The 15,916-nt window shown below is 26.1% G+C and overlaps 1 protein-coding gene and 1 pseudogene across 1 annotated transcript; both read left to right on the top strand.

Annotated features, from left to right (window-relative positions):
* The first annotated feature begins 3,803 nt into the window (after positions 1-3,803).
* LOC137659108 (putative uncharacterized protein DDB_G0282129) lies at positions 3,804-5,402 on the top strand. The gene has a single exon (XM_068394187.1). It carries the CDS (start codon positions 3,804-3,806, stop codon positions 5,400-5,402), a length of 1,599 nt encoding a protein of 532 aa, XP_068250288.1.
* An 8,005-nt stretch (positions 5,403-13,407) lies between these two features.
* Positions 13,408-15,284, top strand: LOC137659109 (heat shock 70 kDa protein cognate 4-like; annotated as a pseudogene).
* Positions 15,285-15,916: the final 632 nt, after the last annotated feature.

The following is a 15,916-nucleotide window of genomic DNA, read 5'->3' on the forward strand; positions in this document are numbered from 1 at the left end:
AAGGAAAAATAGAAAGTTGTCCAATTTGTTTAGATGACATGAAAAAGTATTTTATAACGAGTGTGGTCACAAGTTCCATCCATTTTGTTTATCTCGTTACTTTTCTTATAATAAAATTTGTCCAGTATGTAGATATGATAAAATAATAAATCTTCCTGTTGTTTGCAATCAGAATAAATATCCCGCCAAACCATCCCCACCACTGTTAAACGAAAGACTATTAGTTAACCCCCCCTCAACTAACACAATATTACCTTATAGAATTCTTTATAATACAGTTCATTTTTGTAATAGTTATAAATTTATCCCACCTTTTATTTGTGGACATATTTTTGAATGCTATTTCCTTGTACATCAAGAATGGGTATCTGAAACTAAATATTTTAAATAAGAAATATATATTTGTGGTACATGTTATATACATACCTTGTTATATTTCAAACAAAAATATAACAATGAGGAAAGAATATGTTTACAACTTTAGCTTGGTAACTCCAGAGATTTTGGGGTTTGTTTTATTTAGTAATAATAATACATTAACAGACCTGGGAATAAAAATATTGTCAGCGTATGCAGCGCATAAATTTTCCATGAAATGTAATAATGGATTTTTTTATAAAGTATCAAAATTAGAAAATGAAAAACTATTGACTGAAAGAAAATTATTAAAACAGGTAATTTTAACCTTTGATGTTATATTGGTAGAGATGAATGAAGAAGATAAAATGAATTTGATTGTTAGAGAAAATGAACAAACAATGATGATGGTATCACAAGAAAGAGAATATAGAAGATTTATTAATGAGAACCACCCATTATTAATAAAAAAATTTAAGGGGTCGTGTAATGATCTTTCGTGTATGACGTTCTATAGCCGAGAAATAGAAATCCTATTTGATAATTATCGTTTGTGTATCAATCCCAAAAAAAAAAAAACGTATAATATTCAATATAAGAAAATGAGAGAAAAAAAGGAAACTTTTGTACGAAATATATTGACTCGTGAAATGTTATATATAAACGATGAGGGTCCCGTGTATAAAGAACCTTGTTTCATTATATTGGTAAATAATAACAGTATCATAGGTTTAGCTTCCTTTTTAGAATGTAATAACTTTGCTGTAAAGACAGTTTATATTGAACAAGGCCCCATAAAATTATATCAGCGAGTACAACCCGATAATTATACACAATCCTATCCATTTATTTTAGAGTACGAAGAAAGTTATGTGAATAAACAAACTTCTGATATATTGACTTATTTTGCTATGTGTTGGAGATTGAATGCTTCTGTTTCTAAAAATGTAACTAAAATTAATAATGTATTAGATAACTACATATCTGCATCGAGTAAACCGCACCATGTAATTAATGAAACCACAATAAAAAAATCTAATATATTCATGAAATTTAATGGTATTCCCGCTACATTAAAATTTTACACTTATCATTTTGTTATAAACAATGCAATGATGAGTGAATCTTATGAGCACTGTATACCCGATAATATAGTTTATATATTAAAAGATTACATATTTTTAGTTGAATGTAATTTATATAAAACTAAAAATCGTTGCGTTATCCCAAAACCCAAACCTATGGTTATTATTGATATTCAAACAAATGCATTTATAGCAGAAGATAGAATGAAAATTATTCAAGACTTAAGAAATTCCATAGCTTCTTATTTATATGATTACTTTATATTTTTTCAAGGAGAGACGTGTAAAGGGATTTCTTTATGTGGATCTTTACAACCAAAAAATCAGGTCAAAAAGATGATCGATAAGAATATTTACGAAGTAAAATTAGATGCTTCTTCATCATCATCAAACGAAATTTCTGATATTATTAGGGAACGCCCAGATAAATATAAACCAAACAGTAGTTATATGATTAACATTATACGGGCACTCAAAAAAATTAATTGAAGTGTGTTAATTAATAAATAGACGAAGAAAAATTATTAAATGATGTATAATAAAACACACACACATATATATTTTAAGAAATTGCATAAATGACATATATTTTAGATACTAAATGGTAATAAATATCATTATTAAAATACAACAAAATCCATCATGTTTTTACATTTGCTAGTATTAAAATTTTTAATTATATGGTTAATTTGAATTAATCTATTGATATTTTCTTTTAATTTTTTCGGTAAAAGCCAAATATTTTCATGTGACAATTGAAGAAGACATAGATATTCTAACGTTTGGGGCCTTTAAAACAACTCTCGTTCATTTTCATCCAGGAATTCATAAATTGTTTTTGTATTATGGTGAATTTCCCAATTCCAACAATAACTATTATTATTTGACGAAAAAATATTAGCAAATGTATTAAAGTGGGGTGTTATAAACATTTTACCACATATAAGCGGATAATCATGACTTAAAACTTTTTCAATAGTATTAACATTCAAATTTATATAAAGGTTTAAATTATCAATATATTTTGACCGGAAAGACAATATGTAATTAGTCTCTTTGTACCGTAGGTCATTATTGTCGTTTAGGTAGTTTGAATCGAAATCAATAAAGTATAATCGATCAATTTGACTAGTTGTTAATTTTGATAAATTTATATTACTCTTCATTTCCCAAGGAATGACTATTTCATCAAAATAAAATATATAATTAAAGATTTTAAGATTTATATAATTGGATAGATCTCTAATTTCTATTATAACCGTATACAAACTTTTGAATTCGTTATAATAAGTATTATCGATATTCATTATTTATATATGTTTAGATTTTAAATAGATAACAGAAACTAATCTAAAGTTATTGTATAAATACCAAAAATTGTAAAAAAAAATAAAATTTTTTTTAGATTATTTTGGTTGTTCATTATAAATTGTAACAACACAAAATACAACAGAACAGCAAACTATAAAGGATATAAATACAATATATATATATATATATATATATATATATATATATATATATATATATATATATATATATATATATATATATATGAATGAGAAAATGCAGTAATAACAAGACTATCCAAAGAAACAGCTCTCCTATTTTGACTTGTAAAGTTAAGTTTTGTTTATATTTATGGCCATTTTTATCACTTAATATATATATGAAAAAAAATTCCAACCTAAAATTAAAAAACGTCATGATGGCCCAAAATAATAATAATAATAATAATAATAATAATAATAATAATAATAAAAATAATAATAATAATGATAATAATAATAATAATAATAATAATAATAATAATAATAATAATAATAATAATAATATCGATTATATGATTCAGGCCCCATTAAACCAAACAAAAATAAAATTATATAGTATACTTATATACTACCAAAATTTCTTAATATACTATAAGAAATTTTATGAGACAATAATGAAGCCGGTCAAACATATATCATATAGTATAAATTATTCTCCTTACTATAAAACTCCTATACTCCCTATAAAAAATATGCAATTTTTCAAAGCTTTTAATCCATCTAAATATCCCCCAAATACCTTAATTGTATTAGAAAATTTTTATCCTCATCTTCGAGCGATAAAATTAATAATTGAATCTATTATTGATTATGAAAGTAGATTATCTAAATATAGAAAACATTTACAACATAAAATTACACGCGCAATTCAAATTCAAAATAATTTTAGGCAATTATACCGATATTTTTTAAATATAATTCATTCAAATGGAAACGAGTATGATAAAGATTATCAAAAGGTATTATATAGTTTCATTTCTCAAGTTGAAATATAAGCAGCAAATGTGTTATTTTATTATATCTAAAAAATATGAATACAACAACATATAATAGTAAAGATAATTATGGAATAAAAAATCAAAGTCCATATCAATATACTCAACTACAACAACCACCACAACATCAGATATCACCATTTAATAACAACAACAACAACACCACCACCACCACCACCACCACCGTCGATAACAATCCGGTTCTGATACCACAATCATCTATTCCTTCTGCTGCTACTGTAATTCCGCAAGCACAAGCACAAGGTAATACTAATAATTATTACCACCACCAACAACAACAACAACAACAACAACAACAACCTTTTCTAAATCCTAATAATCTACCTACAAATTTTGGTGATGGAAAAAATCCACAAAAAGAAAAAATGAACGAAGAAGTTTTGAATACATTAATAGAGAATTTATCTACTCCCGAATTAAAAAGTTTAACACAAGACTTGGAAAAAACGATAGATTCGCTTAGCGAAGAGTGTATATTTAGTCATTTACTACATGAAATCTTTGATAATGGTATAGAATTTGATATAACAAGTCAAATTAAACAAATATATACAGATCATTTAAATAGAAAAATAAATGAGCGCCATGAAAGGGTATTTGAAAGCTTTTGTGCGCCTTGTACTTATCTAAAACTTGGTTTGCTATATGAAAATATTGAAAAACCACTTCAACATACATCCTGTAATATGAATCCAACGAGGCATGGATATGAAAAGTTTAATATGGGTCCATTTATCCATGGTCGATCCATTTTTCGAATAAACTCTAAGCTGTATGCACCAGAGAATACTGGTTTTTCTGAAACCATTGCATTTCCTCCCGGGGTTTTAATATTTCCAAATAGTAAAATCTTAATGCAAATATTAGCAATGAATCATAATAGAATTTGTAATGGAGTTAAAGTCTGTATGATAAATTCTAGCGAAGAACAAATATCAAATGGAAAAGTTCTTTCAAGGTTTTTAGCCAGAAATAATACATTAGGATGTGGATATTATGTAAGAGATAAAAATGTTAATATAAGAGATTTAAATAAAAGAAAAAATATCCACCAAAATAAAGAGAGTAAAATAGAGAATAACAATATTGGAATAATACCTGAATTAAAAAAGTTTTTAGATGAATATAACAACAAATCTGATGCCGAAAGTGATGTTGATAATACCAGTAGTAGTAGTAGTAGTAGTAGTAGTAGTAGTTCTAAACGCAAACATAAAAGGAAAATAAATCTTGGACCATTTAAAACCAATTCTTATAGTAGCAGTAGTAGTGATGATGATAATGATGATGATGATAATAACAATCCTTATAATTTATATATAAAATCAGTTGATAGTGATGATAATTTTGATATTGATAATATTTTCCAGAACGGAGAACCCCTGAAATATGTTTTACCGGGAGATAATCCTCAAGATCCTAGAGATATTTGTATGAGAGTATTCGATTTAAATCCCGTACTTATTTCGTTCATTCGAACCATGATGAATATTCAAGGACAGTCAAATAAAAACCACGAAAGGAGTATAATGACTATTAATGAGGATAAAAGCAACAACACCTTAAAATATTTAGACAAAAAGCCCCACTTTCTTTCTAATAACAGCTTATAGTGCCACACATTACATGATATTGTAAGTTTAGCTTTTCTTAATGAAGTACACCAAGAAAATTTAATGGAAATTCCTCCCTTTAATGGGCAGTGCCTTTTAGCTCCATCGAATATTTTGTTTGTAAACAAGCATGGAAATGCAATTATGGTTTCTAATTCTTTGAATCAACCCAGTGATTGTTCTGCATATAATTTTCTCATAAAGCTTCTGGATGAATCACATATAAATGATAAATTAATTTCTACTGCTTCAAATACAAATTTGACACACAATGGAAATGTTCCTAGGGCTAAATTAACACCAAGTACTATTGGTAATATATATAATAATATGAAAATTGTAGATGAACAAGTTAGTAGTAATAAGTACCACAAAAGTAAAATTTTTGAAAAAGAAAAAGAAAAATATATCGAATTTATAAATAAACATTCTGATATGTTTAATGATATACACAATAAATTGAAAAATTCAGCTGATATATTTGTTAATTACTTCTGTGAATTTAATGATGATTTCAATGAAAAGGTTGAGTTTAAAGATCATGAATTTGCCTTTGATGTTGCCAGGAAATTTTATCCACAATTAATATTAAATGCAAAAAATAATAAAAAACAATATACTTTAGATTTTTCAGTAAAAAATGGGGAAAGACCAATAATAGACAATTCTATTCCAAACATCGTTTACGTAAAAAACCTAGGTTTTGTTACGTTAACAAATATATGCAATGGAGCGCCCCTAGTTCTAAAAAACTCTGTAGTTTATATTCAAAATTTGTACAACCGATTCACCAAAAACAAAAATGCTCTATATTTAGAAGCACCTGGTATGTGTTCTAAAAAGAGGACCAAGGGAATGATAACACACGGTCAAAATGATGATGAGGATGATGATGATGATAATTTTACAATGCATACTAGAGGGGAAATGGTGACTAATATGCCCCTAAAAAATAAACCGTCTGATGATGTAATTAATATGTTTGGCGAAGAATCTGATTTTGATTATCTGGGGCATATTCGACGGAAAGATTGTACAGGACCCAGTATCCATGATTACATATCAAAATATTCTACTGATAATTCGAATTGTTTACGGCCATTTTAATGACATTTTGGTTATTTTCAAAACAATAGCACATATAAAGTACATATATATATATATATCTATGTATATTAAAGTTTATGTTAGATAACTAAAATACTGATTACCTGGTTATTGTGGGTTTCCTCTTTAAATTTTATTATTATTATTATTATTATTATTATTATATAAAAATTTAATTAACAACTTATAATAATTTTTTGTCACACCTTAAACATAAATTAGCAAAAACTTTTAAACGTTTAAATACAAGTATATATATTATCGTTCATTTTTTTATCTATTATTGTCGGTGACAAAGGAAAGTATTGAGATATAACATATTTTCTAAGCAAATTAAAAAATAAACTATGGAAAAATATAATCTATTCAATAATAGTTTAGAGGGTGGTGTTGAATCTGAAGCAAAACTAACTCGTATCATATTTCAAGAATTATTGAAAAAAATTTTAAACGATGAATCTACAGAGAATTCTACTTTGAAAAATATAACAAAACGCATTTTTGATTGCAATAACATAGATTCTTTATCAAATGTTGATATTTTCAACAACACAAAGAAAATACTTTTACTGAAAAAATATATTGCCGATGATGATTTTAATATAACAACATTTGTTCTTCAGACTTTACGGGAAGTTTTTGATAAGGTTCAGAATGTTCCAATATCAAACTCAAAATACCCACAGATGATTCAAGCAATTGGACATATAAACCGCAATATGAAAGCTATGTTGCATAAAGTATCAGTTTTGAGGGACCAAAATTTGGATAAATTAACTAAACTTGCTGAATTATTAAATAATAAGAAATCTACAAACACTTTAACAGACGAATTAATACCCATAGATAATAAAGATTTGATTATTAATATGGTATTTTGTTCGTTGTTTAATATAGGTTTTCATTTTATTACCGATATGTTATTTAAGCAAATGGCTATATCTAATAAAGATAACCACCAGGATTCTACGATACTTGATTTTTTAAGCGAAAAATACTCGGATAATAATGTTACCTTTACAGGACACCCCCAAATGAAAGTTGATAATAATGTTAATTATCTTTCGGAAAATTCTAAGAATGCTAATATTATTACAATCAATGATAATTGCAATAAAAACAAAGATTTCCTCTCTGATAGGGAAATAACAAAAAATCTAGAAAAAATTAACAACAATAATAACAAAATGGGATATAATAATGTCATTAATGATAATGTTGATCAATTTGAAATTAAGAATAATAAAACGAAAATTAGTAAGGAAAATTATAACCTTAAATTAACAAATGGTTTTTTATTGAACTCGGTCATGCAAAATAGTAATGATAACTATACCAAAGAAAAAAAAGAAGAAGAAGAAGAAGAAGGAATTGTTCAAGAAAAGGAGGAACTTCATGATGATAAGATGGACGATAAAATATTTATCAATGAAAATTCCAGTGATGACCAAAAAACGGAAAAATATTTTGATAGAGAAATTTGTTGCAGAGACAACAAAAAAATAACAGCGACAATAAGGCTAGTTATATAATAGAAAATAGCAAAACTTTTATTTCATATAAGCGGGGAGGAGAAGCTACGTATAATGACTTTAATAATGATACAGAGAAGAAAGAAAACGTAAAAGAGTTTAATGATCACGCACCACAAAAACAGTTTTTCCGATGATAATATCCCCATCACCAAAGATTTTGATCATGATAATGCTAACTTTATCATAAAGGATAATTATACATCACGGGAAACCCATTTTTCTGAGGATAATACTACCACTATCAATAAGGAAGACGAAGATGACGAAGGAAAAAAGAAGACTCTGACAACGACGAAGTATTTGTCGACGATGATAGTGATAATGCTAACTTTATCATAAAGGATAATTATACATCACGGGAAACCCATTTTTCTGAGGATAATACTACCACTATCAATAATAAGGAAGACGAAGATGACGAAGGAAAAAAAGAAGACTCTGACAACGACGAAGTATTTGTCGACGATGATAGTGATAATGCTAACTTTATCATAAAGGATAATTATACATCACGGGAAACTCATTTTTCTGAGGATAATACTACCACTATCAATAATAAGGAAGATGAAGGAAAAAAAGAAGACTCGGATGATGATGATGATGATGATGATGACGATGAATTGGGTGATGATGAAGTATTTATCAACGAAAACAATAGCAACAATAAGAAGAGAAAAGGTAGCTTTGAAATATTTCAATATAAAAGAATCCGTTTAGGAGCCAACAATGAAAATAATGATAATGATAATAATAGTACTAGTATTTTTAAAGAAAAAGATCATTTTAATATACATGAAAATAAATACATGCCAATTGACAATGATAACGAAAATGAATATAAGGAATATCACGATGAAAATGAAAAATTAATCATTAACAAAGAAGGAAATATTGATATTGAAATAAAAAAAGACAAACCCATTTTATCTATAAATGAAAACAAATTTAATTTATCCCCAGAAATATTAACACCTTATAATCAAAGTAATATATTATTTAGATAAAATATATATAAACCAATCCTTGACAGACATAAATTACACCACGGAATTTGTAAGCCACCCGTCTGTTGGTTTATTTGTGTTTGGGGTAATATATTTGAGTCCTACATAAATCAAAATAGCAAATAACAAAACGAGAAATAATGCTAACATTATTTTATTGAAAGACTTTATGCAAAATAAACATTTATGTAGGCTATCCATTTTAGTAATTATGTAACCCACTCGTCTGTTGGTTTATTTATATTTTTTTGGTTTATTTTAAATAAATATTTTTATAAAAAAATATTCGTTATCATTATTAATTTAGTGAAAATTACTTTAAAATAAATTAAAATATATTTATTAATAAATATATGATTAAAAAACTTTATGTATATATGATATATCATTTTCTCATAACTAATTATTTCCAATCTAACGGACCAATGTATAGAAAACTTTCTATATTATTATTATTGTTACTTTTATTTTTTTTTAAATTCAAGTAGAGCACAACATAATATATCCCCGCTTCGTGTATATTTTGGAGATTATATCAATGAAAATGAAAGGCGGTTTATATATTATAAAATCAACTTTAATAAAATATACATGGATATTTTATTTGTTAAAAAAAATGTAATGATGAAAAACTAACTAATTATATATTACCAATAATTCACAATTTTGAAACATTTTTTGAGGTTGTTCATCAACACAAACCTTTTCGTTTATATTACAATAATTTTACTTGTTATACTTATTTTTCCTCGTCGGTTTATAGTTTACCAGATTTATATAATGAGTGGGAAAGATTTATGAAAAGCGCATATATATTGGATATAGATTTGAATTTAATCTATAAAATGAACAATACTTTAAATGCCATCAAGAAAATAATTACTCGTTCAGAGCCCAATCCATTATCCTACCCAGACCACCTACCTTATAAATTAAAACTTCCTACAAACGCCATGCCTTTTCCTATACGGGTAAATGCTTTAAAAAAAGGAAAATATTTTGTAGAGTATGAATTATATAGTTATTACCCACTTTTGATGCCATTATTATTTCCATTGCCTATTACAAAATCCTCCGCCGTATAATACTATGTTCGCTTTACAAAAAAACGAAAATAATTCGTTTTATTTGGCCAAATCAATATCGACTACTTTCATTCTTTCAACTATTATAGATTTGGTGGACATAGAAAATTGTAATATAACTAACGGTATATGTTTTTTATGTGGACCCAATAATGTTATCATCAAAGAAAATCAGACGGGTAATTTTACGAATTCTTTTAATGATTTACTTATTCTACACACGAACCCAAATTTAAAGAATAAGACATTAAATGGTAACTGCAATAATAATTGGTGTTCGGTTATATCTGAAAACATTGAATTGTTTTTCTATAATAAATCCACAACGTGTTCAGTATTTTCATATGAAGATAATTCATCCAAAAAATCTACAACAGAACACGATGTTGTATATAACAAAGATGTAATTAATACTAAATGTTTTTTTACACAAAACCACAATATATGTTTAATTGTATTAAATGTCATATTACTTTCATCAATTCTTACTTTCACTATATATTATCAATATTCTAAAAACACGAATAAAAGTTTTAAATATTATACAACCGAATATACAAACAAAGTTGACAGAGAAAGTATTGTTACTTTACCCAATATTCAACAAATAAATGATTTTTCAGAAAAAAAATAGACTTTATATCATTAATTTAATAAATTTCACTGTTCATTATAACATGTTTGCTATTTTTATAAGAAAATCATTTTACAGGGTGCTAGTTAATCCAATATTAAATATTTTTTTGTGGGTTATTCTTATGAAAACTAGTTTTTTTTTAATAAAAAAATACTTGTTCATCTAAATATTTTTTAAATTTATTCGTATAAACCCCCATTTTTGTAATTAAAAAGTAGTATTTGATGAGACAAACACATTTATATTTTCTATTTTTTTCAACAAAAGCCTATTTTTTTTGTCCTATTAGGTGCTATTTTTTATTTTTCCCCCATGTTCAATGTCCATTTTATCTAATAAAACTACATTTATATTAAAAAATTATATATTTTAATTTTTTTTTGTGTGTCTTTTGTGAATTTTCTGTAAAAAAATATTAATGTTTTTGTACTGAAGAATGTTTTTTTTTCATTTTTTGGGCTATTTTTCTTAATTTTTTTTTATTTTTTTGTGGGTTATTCTTATGGAAACTGGGTTTTTTTTATAGAAAATACTTGTTTATCTAAATATTTTTAAAGTTATTCATATAATCCCTCATTTCTGTAATTAAAAAGTACTATTTGATGAAACAAAAATATTCACATTTTCTGCTTTTTTAACAAAAGACCAATTTTCTGGTCCTATTCGGTGTTATTTTTTTATTTTTTCCCCGTGTTCAATGTCCATTTTATCTAATAAAACTATATTTATATTAAAAAATACATATATTTTAATATTTTTTGTGTGTCTTTTGTGAATTTTCTGTAAAAATATTATTTTTTTTTTGTACTAAAGAATGTTTTTTTTTGTTTTTTAGACTATTTTTCTTCAATTTTTTATATTTTTGTGGGTTATTCTTATGAAAACTTTTTTTTTGTCACATTAAATGTTACTAAAAACTGTATTTTGGTCGTATACGGTGTTATTTTTTATTTTTTCCCCGTGTTCAGTGTCCATTTTATCCCATTTTTGTAATTAAAAAGTAGTATTTGATGAAACAAAAACCTTTATATTTTCTATTTTTTCAACAAAAACCTAATTTATTTGTCCTATTAGAAGTTATTTTTCATTTTTTCCCCATGTTCAATGTCCATTTTATCTAATAAAACTATATTTATATTAAAAAATACATATATTTTAATTTTTTTTGTGTCTTTTGTGAATTTTCTGTAAAAATATTTTTTTTTTGTACTAAAGAATGTTTTTTTTTGTTTTTTAGACTATTTTTCTTCAATTTTTTATATTTTTGTGGGTTATTCTTATGAAAACTTTTTTTTTGTCACATTAAATGTTACTAAAAACTATATTTTGGTCGTATACGGTGTTATTTTTTATTTTTTCCCCGTGTTCAGTGTCCATTTTATCCCATTTTTGTAATTAAAAAGTAGTATTTGATGACACAAAAACCTTTATATTTTCTATTTTTTCAACAAAAACCTAATTTATTTGTCCTATTAGAAGTTATTTTTCATTTTTTTTCCCATATTCAATGTCCATTTTATCTAATAAAACTATATTTATATTAAAAAATACATATATTTTAGTTGTTTTTTTGTGTCTTTTGTGAATTTTCTGTAAAAAATATTATTTTTTTGTACTAAAGAATGTTTTTTTTTCATTTTTTGGGTTATTTTTCTTCAATTTTAATATTTTTTGTGGGTTATTCTTATAAAAACTAAGTTTTTATATAAAAAATACTTGTTTATCTAAATATTTTTTAAATTTATTCATATAATCCCTCATTTTTGTAATTAAAAAGTAGTATTTGATGAAACAAAAACATTTATATTTTCTATTTTTTTCAACAAAAACCTAATTTATTTGTCCTATTAGGTGTTATTTTTCATTTTTTCCCCACGTTCAATGTCCATTTTACCCAATAAAACTACATTTATATCATAAAATACACATATTTTGATTTTTTAAATATTTTTCTTATTTTTCAATAGTTTTCTATGTCATATTATTGACTAGAATTCAATATTATGAACCCATACGGTAATATTATTAACTAAAATGTAATTTTATGAAAAAAGATAATACAAATGTTAACCACAAAAAAAAAAGTTAACCGAAATGGTAATATTATTAACAAAAAAAAGCATGTTATGAACTTCATTGGTAATATTATGAACATTTTTTATTGGTTTTCCAAAGTTTTATTAATTGATTTTGTTGAAATTTTATTGAAATTTACGCATTTTTTCAATTAAGAAATAATTGTCGGGAATTTGAAAAATTATGAGCAGGTTAATAAAAAAAATAGATTGATAATGCCCATGAATATATATTTAAAACAAATAATAATCGTTTTCTATGACAAATAAAAGATTTTTTGCGGTGACTAATGTATTTATTAATAGTATTCCAAAATTAATTTAAGAGTGTTACACAAAAAACATAACCACGCAAAATATTATCTTAACTTTTTTGAATTTTGTTAAATTTTAATAACTTTTAAATAATTATTTTATTGTTACTGTTATTCAGTTATATGTAATAGTAGCTGTACTGTACATCTGTATATGTATATAAACCCCAGAATATGAACTGCAATACATCATTAGACTTCTAATTTACGACCAAGTAACATATAGTTGATAGCTAAATATTTCAGTAATGGAGGATAATAATTCTCCGGTTATTGGTATTGACCTGGGAACTACTTATTCGTGTGTTGCTGTTTTTCAAAATGAAAAAATTGAAATTATTGCTAATGACCAAGGAAATAGAACCACTCCTTCTTATGTTGCATTCAATGACACCGAAAGACTTATTGGGGAAGCGGCAAAAAATCAATGTGCCTTGAATCCAAAAAATACCATTTTTGATGTAAAAAGGTTAATGGGCAGAAATTATATAGATGATTGCATTCAACGAGTAATTAAAATCTTACCCTATGAAATTATTGACGAAGAGAATAAACCAAAAATACTAGTCGAATATAAAAAAGAGAAAAAGGTGTTAACCCCAGAAGAAGTATCTTCTATGATATTATCAAAAATGAAAAAAATTGCAGAAATTTATTTAGGACGAAATATAAATAAAGCTGTTATTACAGTTCCGGCTTATTTTAACGATTCTCAGCGACAGGCTACCAAAGATGCTGGGACCATCGCTGGACTTGATGTTATTCGAATAATTAATGAACCCACAGCCGCCGCCATCGCTTATGGATTAAATAATGATACAAAAGAACAAAACGTTTTAATATTTGATTTGTGTGGGGGGACTTTTGATGTATCTATATTGAATATTAGTAATGATGGCATTTTTGAAGTTAAATCAACAGCAGGAGATACTCATCTTGGGGGAGAAGATTTCGATAGTATTTTATTAGATTATTTTACGCGAGAATTCAGCAAAAAATATAAAAAAGATTTAAGCAACAATAAAAGATCATTAAGGCGTCTTCGTTCTGCCTGTGAAACTGCTAAACGAACTTTATCTTCATCTACACAAGCGACAATCGAAATTGATTCGTTATATGAGGGAATTGATTTTCATACTACCATTACTCGCGCTAAATTTGAAAATTTGTGTGGGAGTTTATTCAAAAACACTCTAGTGCCAGTTGAAAGGGCGTTAATCGATGCTAAGCTCGATAAGAGTGACATCGATGAAATTGTTTTGGTTGGAGGTTCTACGCATATTCCAAAAATACAAAACCTCCTTCAAACTTTTTTTAATGAAAAGAATTTGAATAAGTCGATTAATCCAGACGAGGCTGTAGCCTATGGTGCTGCCATTCAAGCTGCCATTCTCAGTGGAGATAAATCTGATAAGATCAAAGATTTATTATTACTGGATGTGACTCCCCTTTCATTGGGTATTGAAACTGCCGGTAATATTATGATTACCTTGATTAAAAGAAACGCGAAAATTCCTACTAGCAAATTTGAAAACTTCACTACGTATAGTGATAACCAAGAATGTGTTAATATTAAAATATATGAAGGAGAAAGAACTAAAACTAAAGATAATAATTATTTGGGGGGGGGGGTTTTCAATTAAATAATATACCCCAGGCACCCAAGGGTATACCTAAAATTAAGGTTACATTTGATATTGATGCTAATGGGATATTAAATGTGTCAGCAACCGAAGAATCTTCCGGCAAATCAGAAAAAATTACTATAACTAATGACTCGGGAAGATTAAACAAAGAAGAGGTAGATCGAATGATCAAAGAAGCTGAAATGTATGCTGCTCAAGACCGGGAATTAAGAAACGATATAGAAGCTAAATGTAAATTAGAATCATATTGCTTAGAAATACAAAATAATATCATAAATAATAACAGTAGTAATATAGATATATTTAAATCAAAATTAGAAAGTACTCTCAAGTGGATTGATGAAACCCCCTCTGCTAAACAAAAAGATTATGAAAATAAATTAAAAGAAATAAAAAAGGATTATGAACATATACTTGGGGGAAATGAATCAAATTTACATAATAATCAATTCCACCCAACCATTGAAGAAGTTGACTAATAAACAGAGAAGGGTTTTCATAATTTATTAACATAAAATTTTATATATTAAAAAATGAATAATTTCAAAAGTTACCAAGAAGGAATAAATGCCCCAATAGATCTTTTAAAATGTAGTTTCCCATTCTGGATACACCAACAATATCTATTTTCTCATTATTATTTAGATGTCGATAAAGAAGATGTCCCTTTTGATTTAAAATATATAAATGTACATGCCACTGATCGACTATATTATTTACACCACAAAGAATCACCATTTCATGAAAATGTAAATGAGTGTGTAATGGTTGGAAGAATGAATGATTTAAAAAATAAGAAGTTGGTATTGTATTTCTATATGCACGGAGCTACGTGGAATGATGGACTTGAAAACGAAGGGTATATTTTTTGGGCAAGAGACCCTAATTTATTGCTTCAAGTTATTTACATCGAAAATGGGCTGAGGCAAACTGTTTAAAATAACCTGAAATTAGATAACACTGGGGTAATGACGCTAAAGCCATATCCTAGAGCAATCCACCATAGATATAGAAGTAACTGCAATCACATTGCCTATCCAGATGAATTTGAAAATGCTATAAAGGGTATTAATTTCAATGTTGAGTTTGATTACATATAAAATCCTATTGA

Source organism: Palaemon carinicauda, chromosome 19 (assembly GCF_036898095.1).
Source record: "Palaemon carinicauda isolate YSFRI2023 chromosome 19, ASM3689809v2, whole genome shotgun sequence".
In the NCBI taxonomy this organism is placed as follows: Eukaryota; Metazoa; Arthropoda; class Malacostraca; order Decapoda; family Palaemonidae; genus Palaemon; species Palaemon carinicauda.